The sequence below is a fragment of the Siphateles boraxobius genome, unplaced genomic scaffold (assembly GCF_051911475.1).
Source record: "Siphateles boraxobius isolate OS27281-9 unplaced genomic scaffold, OSU_SipBor_1 8, whole genome shotgun sequence".
In the NCBI taxonomy this organism is placed as follows: domain Eukaryota; kingdom Metazoa; phylum Chordata; class Actinopteri; order Cypriniformes; family Leuciscidae; genus Siphateles; species Siphateles boraxobius.
The window spans coordinates 30,847,069-30,866,269 of record NW_027509208.1 but is presented as its reverse complement, the minus strand read 5'-3'; the positions used below and the strand labels follow the sequence as shown (position 1 = coordinate 30,866,269).

Genomic DNA, 19,201 nt, shown 5'->3' with positions numbered 1-19,201 from the left:
TGACACAATTGTGCTGCTTTATATCTATATAAAATCTCACTATTTGTTGGAAGAAAACAGACAACTTTATTTAGCTGGACAGATAATGCCTACACCAGTACCTTTAGTTTGATACAAATCTTCATTTTGATTATAGAAATAAATCTCATTTGCATATTGCTCTAATACATATTTGGTCAGATATCACAATTACAGACTGTGCTTTGTCTATCTTATTGCATAATTTGCTAAATTATAGTGTTACAAAATTAGAGAAAATAACAATATCACAAGAATGACTAAATTATATTATTAAAATCATTATTCTTTTATTAAACATTTTCCATTCAAAAGTCATAATTTAGTTGTCATTACTTACCAGAGTTATTGTATTTACTGTTTTGTAGCTTTCGTAAATACTTTTTGCAAGCAGTTAAACTCACAGTGAAAAACAAAACTCAAAATAGAGTAAAGTGCTGAACAATATCAGTATTTACATCTGCAAGTCAAAGAGGAGCTTCATTTCAATGCGAGACTGATTTAAATGTTAGGAAAAGACAACCTTGTTGAACTTCTCAACGGGAACACTCCCAGAGAGGAATTTATGGATTACTGATCATATATCATACCAAAATATTACATTAAGTGAATTATAATAAGAGGCAGATTAGAGGCAATTACACTGTCAAGAACCGTAATTAAAGATCAATGAGATGATTCAACGCACCAGGAACTCAAATAAAAACAACAAATGAAACAGCAACTAAAAAGAAGCTCTTAAAGAGAACAAAACAAAATTAAAAAAACAAAAAAAACGAAAATGAATATTAAAAGAATTAAAAAAAAAAAAGTAGTAAGTGAAAGTCAGTGCTGGTTATGTAAGAGCTGGCAGCCTTCCCTCATTAAACTAAAGTGTGTGTGTGTGTTCATTTGAGCATGCTCTGCAGCATGGCAGTGGCGTATGTAGGTCGGGCCTGCCTGCTCTCGATGGCGCTTCTGAGGTACTGAATGCCTCCGCAGCGCTCCCAGATCTCCTCAAACTGGCGGGGCAGAATCTCAGCGCCACGCTTCCGTGTCAAACCGGTCTCCTCCAGATTCAACTCACACATCTCCATATCATCCTTACCTATCAACACACAAACAGACACTGCGTTTGGAACTGAACAAGGAATGAAGCGATATAGAAGGTCGATACAGAGAAAGAAGATCTTTTTTTGGCTAATATTAAAGTTACACTATGTAACCTTTTTTGTTTTTGTTTGTTTAAATGAGTCAATACATGTACAGGTCCATCTAAAAAAATTTGCATATTGTGATAAAGTTAATTATTTTCCATAATGTAATGATAAAAAATAAACTTTCATATATTTTAGATTCATTGCACACCAACTGAAATATTTCAGGTCTTTTATTGTTTTAATACTGATGATTTTGGCATACAGCTCATGAAAACCCAAAATTCCTATCTCAAAAAATTAGCATATCATGAAAAGGGTCTCTAAACGAGCTATTAACCTAATCATCTGAATCAACTAATTAACTCTAAACACCTGCAAAAGATTCCTGAGGCTTTTAAAAACTCCCAGCCTGTTTCATTACTCAAAACCGCAATCATGGGTAAGACTGCCGACCTGACTGCTGTCCAGAAGGCCATCATTGACACCCTCAAGCGAGAGGGTAAGACACAGAAAGAAATTTCTGAACAAATAGGCTGTTCCCAGAGTGCTGTATCAAGGCACCTCAGTGGGAAGTCTGTGGGAAGGAAAAAGTGTGGTAAAAGTTAGATTTTTTGATGAAAGTTTAATTTTTATCATTACATTATGGAAAATAATGAACTTTATCACAATATGCTAATATTTTGAGAAGGACCTGTATAATATAGTAAGCCTATTATAAGTGTTTATATTTTAGACCTGATGGGATGTTTTTGTGGGAAATTGCGTACACGTGTCACTCGACTGTGTGTGTCTAGTCATATCCATAAACAGAGTAAAGTTGCTCCGGCTGCTTTGACGCGTGTCTGGTGTGAGAGGTCAGAGGTTCGTGGTTACAACGATCGAGAAAGGTTGACATGGAAAGTCTGCTGGGGAAAATAGAGCTCGTAATAAAACAAGAATCAACATTGGCTTGGCTTTTTCGGAGATGGCGAGAACTGAGGGATTTGAAATGACGCGGATATACCGTTATTACTCAACAGGCGAGTAAAGTGTTTTATTGACCAGATAAACTGTCATATGTAGTTCATTGTAAAGCATTATCTATTGTAAAGGGTCATTTTCATCCACACAGTCACACAGAGCTGAAGCACAACCAAAACTATTTTCTTCCGCAAAATGCATGCAGTTTTGTACAATATTTTGTAAAATAGCACACTGGATATGGATAGCAGTATTTTTGGTTTTATTTTAGAGTTTAATTCTCACTATTTACTATTTGCTTATTAGCATATTACTAGGATCAAATTTGTCAAAAAGTACCAACTTCGGTACCAAGTCGGTACTGAAATTTTAAAATGTGCCATTAGCCAATCAGAGACATGATGCGCCAACACAATGGCCATTCAGAGGCGTTTAAGAATCCATTCAACGGCGCTCAAAATGCTAGAGGGAAGTGCTGGTATCATCAGATTTTTAAAATTTCAGTACCGACTTGGCACCGAAGTCTGTACTTTGTCTGTACTTAATCCTACCAAATACCTAAACTTAACAACTACCTTACTAACTATTATTAAGCAGTAATTAGGAGTTTATTGAGGCAAAAGTCGTAGTTAATAGTGAATATGTGTTCCCCATACAAAAGTGTTACTGCATTTTTAGCCATGATGTATGCAAGTAATAAATCCATACAAATGTATTTAATAAAATAAAATAAAATAAAACCACGTACTTAGCATTTTTCAGTATGATGACTATCAGTAAATTAGGACACGCATAGAGTGCTGCAGGCGTGATTTTGGAAAAATTGTCTAGTACTGATAAGGTTATCAGAAAGATAACATACTCCAGCAGCTTCTCTTAGAAATTACAGTGAGGTAAAGGCAGTGAACTGTCATCTCCAAACGAGATAAATAAATGTGGGTGAAAGGGAATGGCACCTGCCACCAGCAGAATGGGGTGTTTATCGGGGTGCAGCTCCATCTGTCTGGCGATCCACGGCCCATCGAAGTGGGCGTACCACCATCCTTTCTTCTTGTTCTGAGGGTCTTTGAAATGGTCTCCTGGTCGGATGAAGGGAATGCGAAAGAAGCGCTGCTGTCTGTTCATGACGATCTCTTGCTGCCGAGGCATTACAGGCACAACGGGATTCTGCTGGGCTGGAGGATGATGGGTAGACAACAACGTTATAGTGCTAGAAAAACACAATCTGATTCTCCTAACATCTCCTAGCCAGCTGCCACAAGATAAAGCGTCAGTATAAATCTCGGCCACAAGCAGTCAAGAGATGTGCATCAAGACTTTGTCATGTTTTCTATTATGATGCATTGGTTAAGCTCCGCCCACAGTGTAATATCATTGGTCCAAAACTCCCAATCCACATGGCTACATATAATAGTATATAAATATACTTGGGAGGGATATTGCTAATACAATGCAAAATCAGATATATGTACAATAACAATTTTAGAAAAAAATAACACTATGTCTAGAAATCAATTTCAATAGTAATGTTACATTGGGTTTAATTAGTCTTTAAATGAGATCTACTAATATTGTTAGTGCCGAGAATTTTCACGTGAATAATTTCATAGATCAGCCAATTTTCTTGTGTAGGCTACCTTAATGGTCTTGTGGTTAAAACTTTTGCCAAGCGTGTCAGAGGTTCTGGGTTCTAATCCGCACACGTATAGATTTTTATTTCTCATCCAAACCGAATATGTTCATCAGTGGTTACAGTATACATCAAGCAGGGACACATTTGGTGGATTTTGTTTTATGATTTCACCGGAACGAATAGAGAGTCTCCGCTACAGCGATAGATTGAAGCGCGCGTCTGAGTGAAGACTACGCGAGCCACAAGAGAACACTATATCCATGCAACTGATAGCCGCAGAGCTTGTTTTGACAAGAGCACTCAGCTTGATTTAAAAAACAACACAAATTTTAGCGCTAGATTGTCTCTTATTTAACGAACTAAATGAATGCTCTGCAAGTTAACTGGAGATGTTTTATTTATTTGTATTAGGTACATCCGTGCCTCGAAATGTTTCACAAAGTGGTGGGGGACAATATCGACCCTGAGTAAAAGTGGGACATGTCCCACCCATAAATTACACCTATCCACTTTAACATGAATGCATGAATGCATGAATGCGTGTCAGAATGTTTGGATCAATGTGCTAACACACTATCACTGTAAAGCTGCTTTGAATAAAAACAAATCTGTATGGCAAAAAGTGCTACATAAAATAAAAGGTAACTTGACCATCATATAATCAGCTATAAACAGCATAAAATAATTAAAGTCCCAATTACTTGCCTCAAAAATGTCGGATATTGTTATTATTATTATTATTATTTATTGCTACACTCCAATACGTGAATTATTCCATCAGAAAATTAACACTTTTAGTGCTGTCAGACTTTAAAACAATGGAGCTGCGCATTTGTTGATATTTGTGTTTTCAAAAAGTTTTTGATTGATGTTTTGACTCCTAACCAATTTTCTTCATTAAAAATTGTCTTTCTATTTGAAATTTTTTGCGAGCCCTGACATCAATATTAACAAAATAAAGCCAAACATTAGCATTCGCTCATATTCACCTAAATTCATTTCAAAGGCAGATATACTGATTTAATGGGGTCAGATATTTTTTTCTTTTCTGAGCGGTGGGAAATTAATACTTTTACTGAACAAGGATGCAATAAACTGATCAAAAGTGAAAGATATTAATAATGTTTGTTACAAAAAATTATTATAAATGTTTCTTTTGAACTTTGTATTTATTTAAAGAATCAGCACAACCTTTTTCAACATTGATAATAATCATAAATGTGTCTTGAGCATTAAATCATCATATCAGAATGATTTCTGAATGATTATGTGACACTGAAGACTGGAGTAATTATGCTGAAAAATCAGCTTTGATCAGAGGAATAAATTACATTAAAAATATATTACAATAGAAAACAGTTTTATATTGTAATCATTTTTCACAATATTACTGTTTTTACTGTATTTTGATTGAATAAATGCAGCTTTGGTGAGCATAAGAGACCTTTCAAAACTTTTGACCAGTAGTGTAAATACATTACAAATAGTTAGGAAAGCAGCAGGGAAAGAGGGATATTTTATTGATTGTAAATACTGTTTTCTATTGGCTTTGTTAAGTGAGTTAAGCTAATTATTGTTTTTTCTTCTCTTTTCATTTTATTAGGCCTTTTAGTTATGTTAACTTTTTAGTGTTTTGTCCATACTTACCGATGAAGGCTTTGCTTTCAATTATATCAACTATTACAAAGAACAAAAAACACCACCAAAAAATGATTTCTGCCTACAGCGTGTAATATGAGTTTCATCCTGACTCCGGTGGGATTTGTGGGATTTCTCACCATAGTCTGTGATGGCTTTCGGCGCCCTCTGCTCGTCCTGAGTGTTGCGTTTCTTGTTCTTTGACTTCCACGCGTGATACACCTTCAGTCTGCGGTGAAACTCCTCACGACACGCAGCTAACAACTCGATATCTACATGGAGAGAGTGAAAAGAGACGAAACTGAGATAAAACAGACATTTACATTATCCACATTTATGCCCTTCAACTCAGAATGAAGTTCATTTGAAATAAATTGAAATAATCTCTAAGCAATAAAGCACAGAAACTATTTTTTAGCAGATAATCTAAGAAGAACCTTTTTGACCGATTTTGGAACATTCTAAAACGCCATATTTCAGATGTTAAGGTTAATAACAATAATCAAGTGAATCAAGCAAATTTATGACATTGAGCAGCACAAGATGCCAAATGATGCTGATCACATGATCATCAGGTTTCGTTTAGGTGCAGAAGGGGGACATACCAAAAAGAAATACTCTATTTACTTGACTTGTTATGCTGATAATATGATTTGTAAAGAGAAAATCTGTATGAAATTAGCTAAGAATGCAAATAGAAGCAATTTAATTTATGGTTTGGACTGTATACTGTCATAAAAATGTTTTCCATTGAAATGCAGAAACAAATAAAACCAAACATATTCTGTTCAAATTTACTGATGAAAACAAATAAAAGCTTTCCTACCACAGGATGTATTGATGGCATCCCGTAATTCGGCATATTTCCACTTGCTGAGTTCATATTTCTTGACATCAACTTGGGCATTTGTGGCGGTCACCTGTGGACTTCTGAATCCATGAAAACAACACAAACAAAGGCAAATGAAGAGAAAATACTGATGCATTTTCCTACACTCGGCATTTGACAGAAACTAGAGCTACTTAAAGTACCGTGGATATACAAACTGTCTGGTGCAATAAAAAAGACAAGGATCTTTCCAATCAAACATAATATACATTTACACTACAAACAATAAACAAGACTTACTAAACACACAAATATGTATAACTAAATCAAATACATGGTAATTGACATTTATTTTGCAACAAAAATGGCAACATTCACTAAATTATGAAAAGTAAGAGATCGGTTGAAGAAGATAAGAGTTTTAACATCACAACACCAATAACAGGAAGATCGATTTCAGAAAAAAGGACAAATCAGCATTAATCCAATTACAAGTAGGAAACACATTCATTTGTGGACAGAAAAAATAAAACTAGACGTGACTCTGGATTCATTTGATTATCAAAATGAAACACTGTGATTGGACTGAAGATTAATTTTAGGCTCTTTATCAAGGTCATTTTTCCCCCCCAGTGGATAAGGTTTAGATTTTTGGTTGTGTATTTCTGTAGTGATAACAAACTCTTCTACCCACCGAGCCAGAAGATCAGACATTTCCTTGGCCATTTCCTCCCTAAAGGACATGATTATTGGACCGTACATATGTTAGTATATGACGTCAGCAATAACCCGCTAAAAGAATATTCCCTCCATTTGTGCATTTTACCAACAAGATTCCCAGTTGGACCTAATTTAAGCTCATGGTGATAAATGTGAAAATAAATGTTTCATGAAATGTTTTACAAAACTACCAAACTAATCTAATAATTTGCAGTAAACAATCAGTAAAGATTTCAATAGGAGACATAGTGAAAATGTAACCTACATGGTCAAGCTCTTGAGCTTTTGTGGTGGTGCAACACTGTAAAAACAGACAGGAAGAGCATTAAATATGTGATGGAGAGACCAATCAAAGCGTCCGTCGGTTATTAAACAAGACTCAAAATCCCACCACCATCAATGCTTTAGAAGAATGTTCCAGGTTCAAGACAAGCTAAACGACTCACACCATGAGGAAACATGAGTTTGCCTGATCTTTTACTATATTTAAATTAAATCTTTTTGAAAACAATTGTGCTACTTAATATTTTTCTGGAAACCCTGACACTTTTTCCCCCCCAGGATTCAATGATGAATAAAATGTTCAAGAGAACAGCATTTTGCTTTTAATAAGAACTCTTTATGGTAACTTTCGATGACTATGAAATTATGCACACTTTCAGAAAACTGTTTCACAAATTACAGAAGTGCATCAAAGTTTATTTAATTCTATATGCTTCTCAGGCGTTGGAAATGCGAATAGCGGTAAAATCCAATTGATCATTGCCAAAACATGGCATGGACCACTTTGTAGCTGCATTTTTTCCACTTCTTAATAACTTTTTATACATTCAACATGGATTTAGCAAGTTATTGACAGCAACATCATTATTATACCTAATTGTTCTGAACATATGTGCACAGGTCATAACTTAAATATCTTTCAGTGGTATACGAGTTGGAGGATTCCCCAAATGAGGTGCCGGATCTGGCTTGTTCTGGCACAAATTGAGCCCTGCCCCGCTGACTTCCATTATATGCGTTTTTTCGATTTTTGTTCGTTTTTACTCACGGATGCCACTAAGCTAAACTTGGATAGAACCCGGAACAATCATTTAACCTGTAGCTGTATGATTGACTGTTTGCAGGAAAATTTACACTCTAATGTTTAAATGCATGAGTGAAGTACATGCACTGTAAGTAATTTGAATATAATTTGGCCCAGTGTGAGGTAAGATTTTCCTATAGGGTATGTTTAGCTGGGTAAAGGTTTTGAGAGCAGCTTCACACCTGCGCGATCCGGCTTCTACAGGCGTCTCCTCTGGGATGAGTTCGGCCTCGCTCTGAGCGATCCGCAGGGCCAGCTCTCTGTCCCGCCGCTCTTGCTCCAGCACCGCCTGTCGGGACGTCTCCTGTTCCCTCTCGGCCTCCAGCTGCAGGTCCATCTCCTCCTGAGGAACACGCGTCACACCAACATAATATCCAGCACTAAAATTCTGCGTAGCTTTATTAAGTGATTTGTCAGTTTAGACAAAAAAAAAAAAAAAATTATGTCAAGACGGGAAAATTGATAGTGCAGAAATCACTGTCTGAAAACAGGTGGCGCTTTTAGAAAAGCAGAAATACTCTGAATACCCTGGTACACACAGCACCGTGCAACTTCCCATTTCCGACACCCGTTTGCCAGAGAGAAGTCAAACATCCGTTCAGATTTGTGTATTTGCAATAGTCAACACCAAACACAAGAGTACAGACTCAGGAGAGCCGGTTCGGGTTTATTCCTCTGCTATTAATGTTAAAGAGGTGTGTGAACTCGCAAATACGATGTCAGACACTGTAATTTGCTCTGGCCCCCTTCCTGTTCGAAGGAGTGATGAGATAATTAGCAGATTGTCATCACTCAATGGCTGGTTGTCTAAGTGGTGTCCACAAAATAACATAGAATTCATAGACAATTGGAAAAGTTTTTGGGGCAAACCTGACCTGTTGAAAAGAGATGGTATTCATCCCTCCTGGGATGGCGCTGCTCTTCTCTCTAGCAATATGGCACACAGTCTTAGACCTCAAACATGAAAATCTGGGACTCGGATCAGGAAGCAGACAAACTGGCTAAACCGACCATCTGCTAGCTGTCTCACGTCACCAAGGTCAGATAAATCCCATCACATAGTGGCTCTTTCACCTAGATATCATCATATAGAGACATTGCCTGTTCCCCGAATTAGGAAATACAAAAAACTACCAAACCCATCTAAGGGTAAAAATGTAATTGATGTTCAACAAATAAAAAACAGAAATAATACAAATGAACAAATGATAAAGCTTGGGTTGCTGAATATTCGATCGATTACTTCAAAAGCACTTATTTTTAAAGATATGATTACAGACTATAACCTAGATGTGCTGTGTATGACAGAAACCTGGCTAAAACCAAACAATTACATTACTTTAAATGAGTGCACCCCGCAAGATTACTGTTATAAACACGAACCTCGTCTCAAAGGCAAAGGGGGAGGTGTTGCTGTAATTTATTGTAATATTTTCAGAATTACTAAGTCGTCTAGTTTCAAATATAATTCTTTTGAAGTGTTGGTGCTTAATGTAACAATATATAGTGCAAATGATAAATCACGTTTAAGATTTGTTATGGCTACTGTATACAGGCCACCAGGGCACCATACAGACTTTGTCAAAAGAATTTGCTGACTTTCAATCAGAGTTAGCACTGGCTGCAGATAAAGTGCTAATTGTTGGTGATTTTAATATACATGTAGATAATGAAAAAGATGCATTGGGATTGGCATTTAAAGACATTCTTAACTCTATTTGAGTTAGACAACACGTGTCAGGACCTAACTCATTGTCGTAATCATACTCTAGATCTAATATTATCACATGGAATCAATGTTGATGCTGTTGAAATTCTGCAGCAGAGCGATGACATCTCAGATCCTTATCTAGTCTTGTGTAAACTTAATTTAGCCAAGGCTGCAGAGACCGATCACTTCTGCCACTAAAACTTGCTTTATTAATAATCTTCCTGATCAGTTTCATCATCTCAGCATCCCAGATAGCTTAGAAGAACTCGATATTGCGACAGAAACTTTTAACTCTCTCTTTTCCAGCACTTTAGACACAGTTTCTCCGTTGTGCTTAAAGAAAATCAAAGAAAATAGTACAACGCCGTGGTACAACGAGCACACTCAGGCCCTTAAGAGAACAGCCAGAAAAATGGAGCGAAACTGGAAGAAAACAAAGCTAGACATATTTCGGATTTCATGGAAGGAGAGCTCGATTGCATACAGAGAGGCCTTAAAAATTGCTAGATCTGCATATTTTTCAACCCTATTAGAAGAAAATAAACAAAACCCTAGGTATTTATTCGAAACAGTTTGCAAGCAGCACCGCAGTAATGACTTTATAACCTTCTTCACTTATAAGATTGCTAATATCAGTAAAAAAATTATAACTATGCAACCGTCTACAGTATCGCATCAGACAGTGCAGTGTAGTCTCACTGACGAAAAATTCGATTCATTCATTGCTATAAGAGAGGAAGAATTTTCTAAACTCGTTAATCATCTAAATCGACAACATTTATGTTAGACCCTATACCGACTAAACTATTGAAAGAGATGCTTCCAGAGGTCATAGAACCTCTTCTCAATATCATTAATTCATCTTTGTCACTAGGGTACATACCGAAAACTTTTAAGCTGGCTATGATTAAACCACTTGTTAAAAAACGCAACTTGATCCAACAGAATTAGTAAATTACAGGCCAATCTGAAATCTACCTTTTCTGTCAAAGGTACTAGAAAAGGCAGTATCCTCACAACTATGTTCCTTTCTTGAAAGAAATGATATCTGCAAGGATTTTCAGTCAGGATTTAGACCGTACCATAGTACTGAGACAGCTCTCATTAGAGTCACAAATGATTTGCTCTTATCATCCGATCATGGTTGTATCTCGCTATTGGAGTTACTCAATCTTAGTGCTGCATTTGACACTACTGACCACAACATTCTTTTAAATAGACTCGAAAATTATGTTGGCATTAGTAGAATTGCACTAGCATGGTTTAAATCATACTTACAGTGGGTATAGAAAAGAATCACCCCCCTTTAAAATAATCATATTTTGTTGCTTTGCATCCTAAAATTAAGACAGACACAGTTTTTGTTTCATTCAGCTGTATTTACTCAGTGCAACTTATAACATCCAAGTGAAAGATATAACACCAACATATCAGAAAAATTTCAAAAAAATCAAAAAACATAATCACTGAGTTGGAAAAAGGATCACCTCCTTGTTTCAGTATTTTGTTGAACCACATTTTGCTTTAATTACAGCCTTTAGTCTGTTGGGATATGTCTCTACTAACTTTGCACATCTACACGTTGCAATATTTGACCACTCTTCTTTGCAGAACTGCTCAAGTTCAGTTAAATTTGATGGTGACCATTTGTGGACTGCTGTCTTCAAGTCATTCCACAGATTTTCAATGGGGTTTAAGTCTGGGCTCTGACTAGGCCATGCAAGGACATTCACCTTTTTCTCCTTCAACCACTGTGTGGTCAGTTTTGCTGTGTGCTTTGGGTCATTGTCATGTTGGAAGGTAAATCTTCTTCCCATTGACAACTTTCTGGCAGAGAGCAGCAGATTTTCCTCAAGAATTTGACGGTATTTTGCCCCATCCATTTTTCCTTCTATCCTGACTAGTGCTCCAGGCCCTGCTGCAGAGAAACAACCCCATAACATGATATTACCACCTCCATGCTTTACTGTAGGAATGGTGTTATTTGGATGGTGAGCTGTATTGGATTTTCGCCAGACATATCGTTTGGCGTTGAGCCAAATAATTCAATTTTAGTCTCATCTGACCATAACACCTTTTTCCACGTGGCCTTAGAATCTTCATGTTTTGGCAAAGATCAGTCGTGACTGCATGTGGCCTTTCTTGAGGAGTGGCTTTTTTCTTGCAACCCTCCCATACAAGCCACATTTGTGGAGAATTTGTGATATTGTTGTCACATGCACACAATGACCACTCTTTGTCATGAATTCCTGCAACTGCTTCAGAGTTGTTGCAGGCCTCTTGGTAGCCTCTCTGACCAGTTTCCTCCTGGCTCTTTCATCCAGTTTGGAGCGACGTCCTGACCCAGAGAGGGTCTGTGTTGTACCAAATACCTTCCACTTCTTAATAATAGACTTCACTGTGCTTCTAGGCACTGATAAAGCCTTTGAATTTTTTTTGTATCCATCTCCTGACTTGTGCCTGTCCACAACTTTATCCCGGAGATCTTTTGACAATGCCTTGCCACCCATAGTTGATTGTTTTCTTCAGTTGCACTACCAAGGACTGAAATGCTTCAGGAAAAGCTTGTTTCATGCTGAGCTAATCAAAATGACCACAGCTGATCACATTTGAAAGTCAATTGACTTTGTGTGCTATTGAGAAGGTGATTAACTACACCTGGTTGGGTTTACAAGTCATTTTTAGGAGGGGGGTGATTCTTTTTCCAACTCAGTGATTCTGTTTTTTAATTTGTAAAAAAAAAAATCTGACAAGTTGGTATTATATCTTTCACTTGGATGTTATAAGTTGTAAATACAGCTGAATAAAACAAAAAATATTTTGTCCGTTTTCATTTCAGGCTGCAAAGCAACAAAATGTGATTATTTTAAAGGGGGGTGATTCTTTTCTATACCCACTGTATCTGACCGTTATCAGTTTGTAGCAGTAAATGAAGAGATGTCTTATCGATCAAAAGTTCAGTATGGCGTACCACAAGGCTCAGTACTAGGACCGTTGCTGTTCACGCTGTTCATGCTACCCTTAAGAGATATTATTCGGAAGCATGGCATTAATTTTCACTGTTACGCTGATGATACTCGGCTCTATAGTTCTTCAAGCCCTGACGAAACTTACCAATTCACAAAATTAACGGAATGCATAGCTGATATAAACAATTGGATGACTAGTAATTTCCTACTACTTAATTTTGAAAAAACAGATATTCTAATTATTGGACAAAAAATTTCCTCACGTAATAACCTAGAATAACTGTCTAACACTTGATGGCTGCTCTGTCAAGTCCTCGTCGTCGGTAAGGAACCTGGGTGTGCTCTTTGATAGCAATCTTTCATTTGAAAGTCACGTGTCTAGTATCTATAAAATCGCATTGTTCCATCTTATAAATATATCTAAATTACATTATATGCCCTCAATGAAAACTAACTAATCAATCCAAACTAACTTTAGCTGGACAATAACCTTATTCTAGAGCTGCTGTAAAGCCAAAACAATCTCTGTTACTTTAATTTCCTATTATCACTGTAAAGCTGCTTTGAAACAGTCCATATTATTAAAAGCGCTATATAAATTAACGTGACTTGACTATAAGGATGATGTATTTTTGTTGTCCAAAACAAATAAATGAGTTATCATTTTAGCACGTCCTGTTCCATCGCCCTAAAATCAAAAAAAAATTTAAATGGGTTTTTGGTTAAAGGCCTTAAATAGGGGCTGAAAACAACTTTTTGTCAAGTTTTATTCGACAACATAAACATCAGTAATACCCTCTTGTGATTTTTTTAAAGCTTTTACTTGTCTTGAAAAGTTGCTCACAAGTATGTGTGACTACAGCGGTTGTAGAATTAAATTAAACATCATCAGCTGAACAGATAAACTCATCGACTCACTAGTTCAATTTCACGGCCTTTCACTATGCTCTTGCTAACTATTATAACTCAAACTTTCAGAGATTTTTTTATTATTATAACGATGACCAAAACTTAGATTGTAAGAATTCTAAGCTTTTGTTGGTCACAGAGCTTATTTTCTGCAATAATCCAAAAGCCAATGGAACAATCCCATTGGGTTTTTGTCGAGGGAACCAGGGTAAATGCGAACTTCCAGGTTGGCCTACAAAAACACATTATCACTGCAGAGCTCTATACACTGTCACGTAGCACAATGGTCTGTTCGTGAGCGCCAACCCTCTGTTTATCCCACTGTCGGTAAGTGGGGACACAAAAATACAAAAGTATAATCAGTAGTTTTCACGAAAAACCTGGAGCTGTTAAAAGTCTTTTTGCTGACGAGTAAATGTGAATTTCTTGGTAATATATGTAAATGAACATTGTTCATTTACAATTACTACTGACAATGTAACAATACAAAGTGGGTTGAAAATCGGCGAAGTTACACTCTAAAGGTGCAATTGGTGATCTGGGAAATGTTAACTTTAGCATGATTGCATTGACAGCCTGCGATCCCTGCAAATCGCCGTCCAAAACCTCGTCTCCTCCAAAACACAACACACAGACCAGGGGCCGGTTTCACAAAGCTATTTTAGACCGGTCTATAGTGTTAGACAAGACTAAAATTTGCCCATAAACTAGTCTAATGCAAGTTAGACTGCGTCACAAAAATAAAAATGACTGACTTAATTTAGACCAAAAAATTAGACACCTTACCCCCAGGCTAACTTAGGTCTAAGACTCTGTTACCTTGGCAACCAGCAGTAACAATCAGTTACATTACAAACAGCCAAAAGAAAAGGGAAAATGGCTCATAATTTGTGGTTTGCTGACGACATTATGGAGAGAGCTATGAGAAGGGAAAGGTTTTTTTTTAACGCTGATTAACGCTGTTAACTGTCGTAGCAATCTTTTTCCAGATTAAACATTTCTTCCTGTTACTACATTCTCCGCTAAATTTCCCAAGTAAAATGTCCTTGTAACTGTTATACTCCTCTAACAAACACATATTTTCCGCTGGGGTAAACTGCACTGAGCGGTTGAATGCGCTTACTCAATCCGCCATGTTTTTTTGTTTTAAAAAGTGTCTTATTTTACCCAGAATGCACTGCAGTGTAGTCCTACTTAAGATAGTCAGCGTCTTAAGTGCTTTGTGCAACGGTCTGATTTAGATGTCTATTTGAAGTCTGACTATCTACTATATCTAAGCCATAATCAAAGTCTATCTTTGTGAAACCGGCCCCAGAAGCCAGACGAGACGATCGGAAACAGCGTTATTGGATTACATCATGTGTCATTCACCAGTGAGAAAACTTTACATTACAGTGAATAACATTAGGCTACTACAATAATGAACGCAAACAACAGCCATTCTCGCTCTGTCTGCACAGCATACATGAAGCACGCCAATGACATATGATATCTGTTACCCCTTTTCCACCAAAGCGTTTTGAGAGCCGGTTCGGAGCCGCTGCCTGCGCGCGAACCAGTTCTTTGTGTTTCGACAGCCAAAGAACCGGTTCTCGGCCAGGAAAACTGGTTCCAAAGCGGCACCAACTCTTTGCTGGACTAGAACCAGAGAACCGTTCTTTTACCACGTCTTGCTTACGTCGGGGGCTGGGGGCGGGTTTAGATGTGTCCTAAACATCTTTTCTGACCGCAAAGCCAGGAGAAACATTTGCAGAAACACGATGTAGTCCGCCATTGTAATTGTTATGCTTGAAGTTGGCGCAAGCGTTTCTAGCTTTTTTTTTATTTTTTTTATTGAAAACATTATGCAAGCAAAGAAGAAAACAGTCACAAAATAGAACAAATAAACGGAGAGAAAAAAAAGACAAGACAGGTGTACATAACTAATCAGAAAAGATTACATATCAAAGGAAAAGATTAAAAGACTTACATATTTCAATTGTTTTTAAAGCCTTCTTGGTTCACGAGTTAGAGATAATCCCAAAGTAATGTTGTACTTGCAAGCGTTTCTAGCTGAGAAGTAAAGCGACGTACACAGTGACGTAACGACGTCGTTCGCTGGGCGCTCTAGAAGTGGAAAAACAAACAGGTTCTGAGGAGGTTCGCAAGTTGAACCAACTCCGAACCAACTTTGAACCAGCACCAGTTCCGAACCCGTTCTTTTTTGGTGGAAAAGGGGTATGTGTGAACATTGGTATGCAAACACACGTTGACTGACAGGGAACACGTTATTTCAATCAGCCCGAATGCAATGACTGAATGAACATTTTATGGTCCTACGCCTTCCACAGATGATATATATTGATAAAAATATGTTTAGACCACTGAACATAGTAATTGCTATCAGGATATGAGGAGACTATCAACCAGCATAACACAAAAACATTCTGTGGAGAATCAGCTATTGCACGTTTAAGGTTTTAGACGCTGCTACAGGAAGGAAAAAATAATGTGGAGTAAAATGCTGAGCTCACCTGTAGTCTCCTCTCCTCCTCCTCTCTTTTCTTACGCTCCTCCTCTTCCTGTTTTCTCTTCAGCTCCATCTCCGCTTTCCTAAAACAGACCGACAGATGCAAGCTTCAGCTGAGCTGGAGACAAGATTACTCTTAAATGATGAAACAGATGTACCGACAGATCTGTCCTTCAGTATTATTGAGACTTGAGTATTATAGGAAAAGGGGCATGATTCTGTCCATCTTAGGGTTTAAGCGGACTAAATGATTGGAGAAGTCCAGTACACATCACCAACAAAAAAAGTTATTTCACTGGAAGATTGTGTTATGACATTTTGATTAGAAATTACGAGGTCAAAACTAATAAAAAAATGAAATGCATAGATGAATTGTTCGCTATAAAATCTATAACTTACACTTAGAAAATAGTTTTATTTTATGACAACTTTAGTTAAAATCTGTTTTCTCCCCCCCACACTGCATATGCAACGACAGAATTACGGCAGCAACTTTCCTTTGGCTCTTTTTTCAGCTATCAGGTGACATCAGAATGTAGCACAAAACTTTTATGATAGTTTTATTGTACTTTATGGTCTTCATTCACATTTATTATAGAGCAAATACCTAGCAAATGCTTAAAAAAAAATCTCCTTTTCTGTTTCACATTCGGGTTTGTACAGTGATGAAGGTGAATAAATTACGTGGGTGATTTGTCTACTCACAGGCGTCTATCGTCTTCCTCTTGTTTGCGCTTCTGATCCTCTTCTTCACGTCTCTTCCTCTCTCTCTCCATCTCCTCTTGGATGCGTCTCAGGCGCTCCATCTCCTCCTCCTCTTGTTTCTTCTTCTGCATGGTGCTGAGCAGCTGCTGTGAGCGAGTGATCAGAGCCTGGTGCTCGTGATCGATGTCCATGCGGCCCATTACAGTGCTCTATGATGAAAGACACACAGTACAGCAGTGGTTCCCAACCTTTTTTTGTGTGAGACCCCCTTTTTCCCAAGAAAATATTTTAGGGCCCCCTTCACATGTAATGATATTGTCGCTCTTGTAAGCTTGCAGCAAGGATGACAAAATTATTTGTTTTTAAACAAACAGTATGATTATTACTATAACCAGATATGTTTATGCATAAATAATAGCGTATAATATTGAAAATACTATAACAAAACATCAGTAGGCCATTTGTAATTTAAAAATTTTTAGTTTAAAAAAACATTAAGTCTTGGAGTAGCCTATTAATTGGCCATATTTGAAATGCAATAACAAAAATATCAGTATTCACACTGGTGTGTAGGGAAAAAATTATTAATATAGGCTATTACAAAATGACTGGTGTCTGGGACCTCCTTGAAAACCCATTGTTTTGGTCAGCCAGGGGATCGTGAATAAAATTAGCTAATGTAATATGATCGTTTGGCGCTCTAGTGATTAATAAACATGCTTTTATTAACAGAATAATGCGTCTTGCGAAAGAACATTGTAGCCGGAGCTACTTCCCTATGTGTATGACGAGACACGCAGGCACTGGGCTACACCGCAGCGGTACGACCTGAACCAGTGTAAAATAGTTCCAATATAAACACTTATTATAGGTGTACCATAGTGACTCAGGATAAGACAAAAACACGGTTTGGAAAATGGATTCATTATGTACTCGCTCATTATATAAATTGAGTAAATTTTTAACACAAAAAAAGTTACGGACTGCTGCTTTAATGCTCACTGTTCAACACTTTTCAAAATATGACGCGACCCTCCAAAGAGCTCGCTGAGGCCCCCTGGTGGGCTAAGACCCCCCTGTTGGGAACCGATGCAGTACAGGACACACTTCTTTATCTACAGGAGTTTCAGGGAATTTGAGCTGCTCAAGATAGGTCCTTCTCTCTGACACACACCTTTATCTTGAGTATGTGGGCATTGATAGAGGAATCTAGTTCCTGCATGTGTTTGCTCATTTCCTGTTTTCCCTCCTTGAGTCCGGACACCACCTGATTCAACTTCTCCATACTCTTCTTCAGGTTACGAGCCTTCACCAGCCCATCGATCCTGACACACACAAACACAGACAATTACATTAATGCTGGCAGATTTTTAATGCTGCGGTGTGTAATTTCACTTCCATAAGATTATTTCAACAGTTCTACAGTATGAAATGTCTGATATATATTGATGATTACCACAAAAAATTATTTCAAATACACTACCATTCAAAAGTTTGGGGTCGGATAGACTTTTTCCAAGGCTGCATTTATTTGAAAACAAAAAACAAAACTGTAAATGTAATATTGTGAAATAATATTACAATTTAAAACAACTGTTTTCTGTTGTGAATATATTATAAATTATAATATATTCCTGTGATCAAGTAACAGTTAAAACAGTAATATTGTGAAAAAGTATTACAATATAAATCTGTTTTCTATTGTAATCTATTTTAATGTAATTTATTCCTCTGATCAAAGCTGAATTTTCAGCATAATTACTCCAGTCTTCAGTGTCACATGATCCTTCAGAAATCATTCTGATATGATGATTTGATGCTCAAGACACATTTATGATTATTATCAATGTTGAAAACAGTTTTGCTGCTTCATATTTTTAGATTCCTTGGTGAACAGAAAGAGTATTAAATCAAAAGAACAGCATTTATTTGAAGTGGAAATATTTCGCAACATTATAAATGTCTTTACTGTCACTGTTGATTAATTCAATTTTTAAAATAAGATTTTTAAGATTTGTAAGGGATATATATACTGGATATATATATATATATATATACTGGATATATATATATATATATATATATATATATATATATATATATACATTAAAAAAATCTTACTGACCCCAATTTTTTGAACAGTAGTGTACGAACTTCTGGTCACGTGTTAATAACAATGTTACAATGTTGTAAATGTGGGTGCAGTTTGTTTAACGCTTTACCAAACAAAACGTAACCGTGTTTATGTTTTTAAACTGGTCATGACATCATATATAATATACATATATATATATATATATATATATATATATATATATATATATATATATATATAAGTTTACATAGACAGGTTAAATGACTCCATCAAAGCAAT

At 36.7% G+C, this 19,201-nt stretch overlaps 1 protein-coding gene across 3 annotated transcripts in view; it reads right to left on the bottom strand.

Moving 5' to 3' along the window:
- Nucleotides 1-286: 286 nt before the first annotated feature.
- The window catches only part of myo6a (myosin VIa), a 66,618-nt gene continuing 47,703 nt past the window's right edge, over nucleotides 287-19,201 (bottom strand). The window contains exons 25-34 of one of the 3 annotated variants that reach the window (XM_077219626.1): nucleotides 18,002-18,152; nucleotides 16,828-17,036; nucleotides 16,127-16,205; nucleotides 8,207-8,367; nucleotides 7,203-7,238; nucleotides 6,912-6,950; nucleotides 6,215-6,318; nucleotides 5,529-5,660; nucleotides 3,074-3,292; nucleotides 287-1,105 (exon numbers count right to left, since the gene is read on the bottom strand). In XM_077219626.1, the coding sequence (XP_077075741.1) occupies nucleotides 906-1,105; nucleotides 3,074-3,292; nucleotides 5,529-5,660; nucleotides 6,215-6,318; nucleotides 6,912-6,950; nucleotides 7,203-7,238; nucleotides 8,207-8,367; nucleotides 16,127-16,205; nucleotides 16,828-17,036; nucleotides 18,002-18,152 (1,330 nt within the window). In that variant the 3' untranslated portion in view covers nucleotides 287-905. The remainder of the gene's footprint in view (nucleotides 1,106-3,073; nucleotides 3,293-5,528; nucleotides 5,661-6,214; nucleotides 6,319-6,911; nucleotides 6,951-7,202; nucleotides 7,239-8,206; nucleotides 8,368-16,126; nucleotides 16,206-16,827; nucleotides 17,037-18,001; nucleotides 18,153-19,201) is intronic. The other 2 variants (XM_077219627.1, XM_077219628.1) reach the window with 2 other exon arrangements.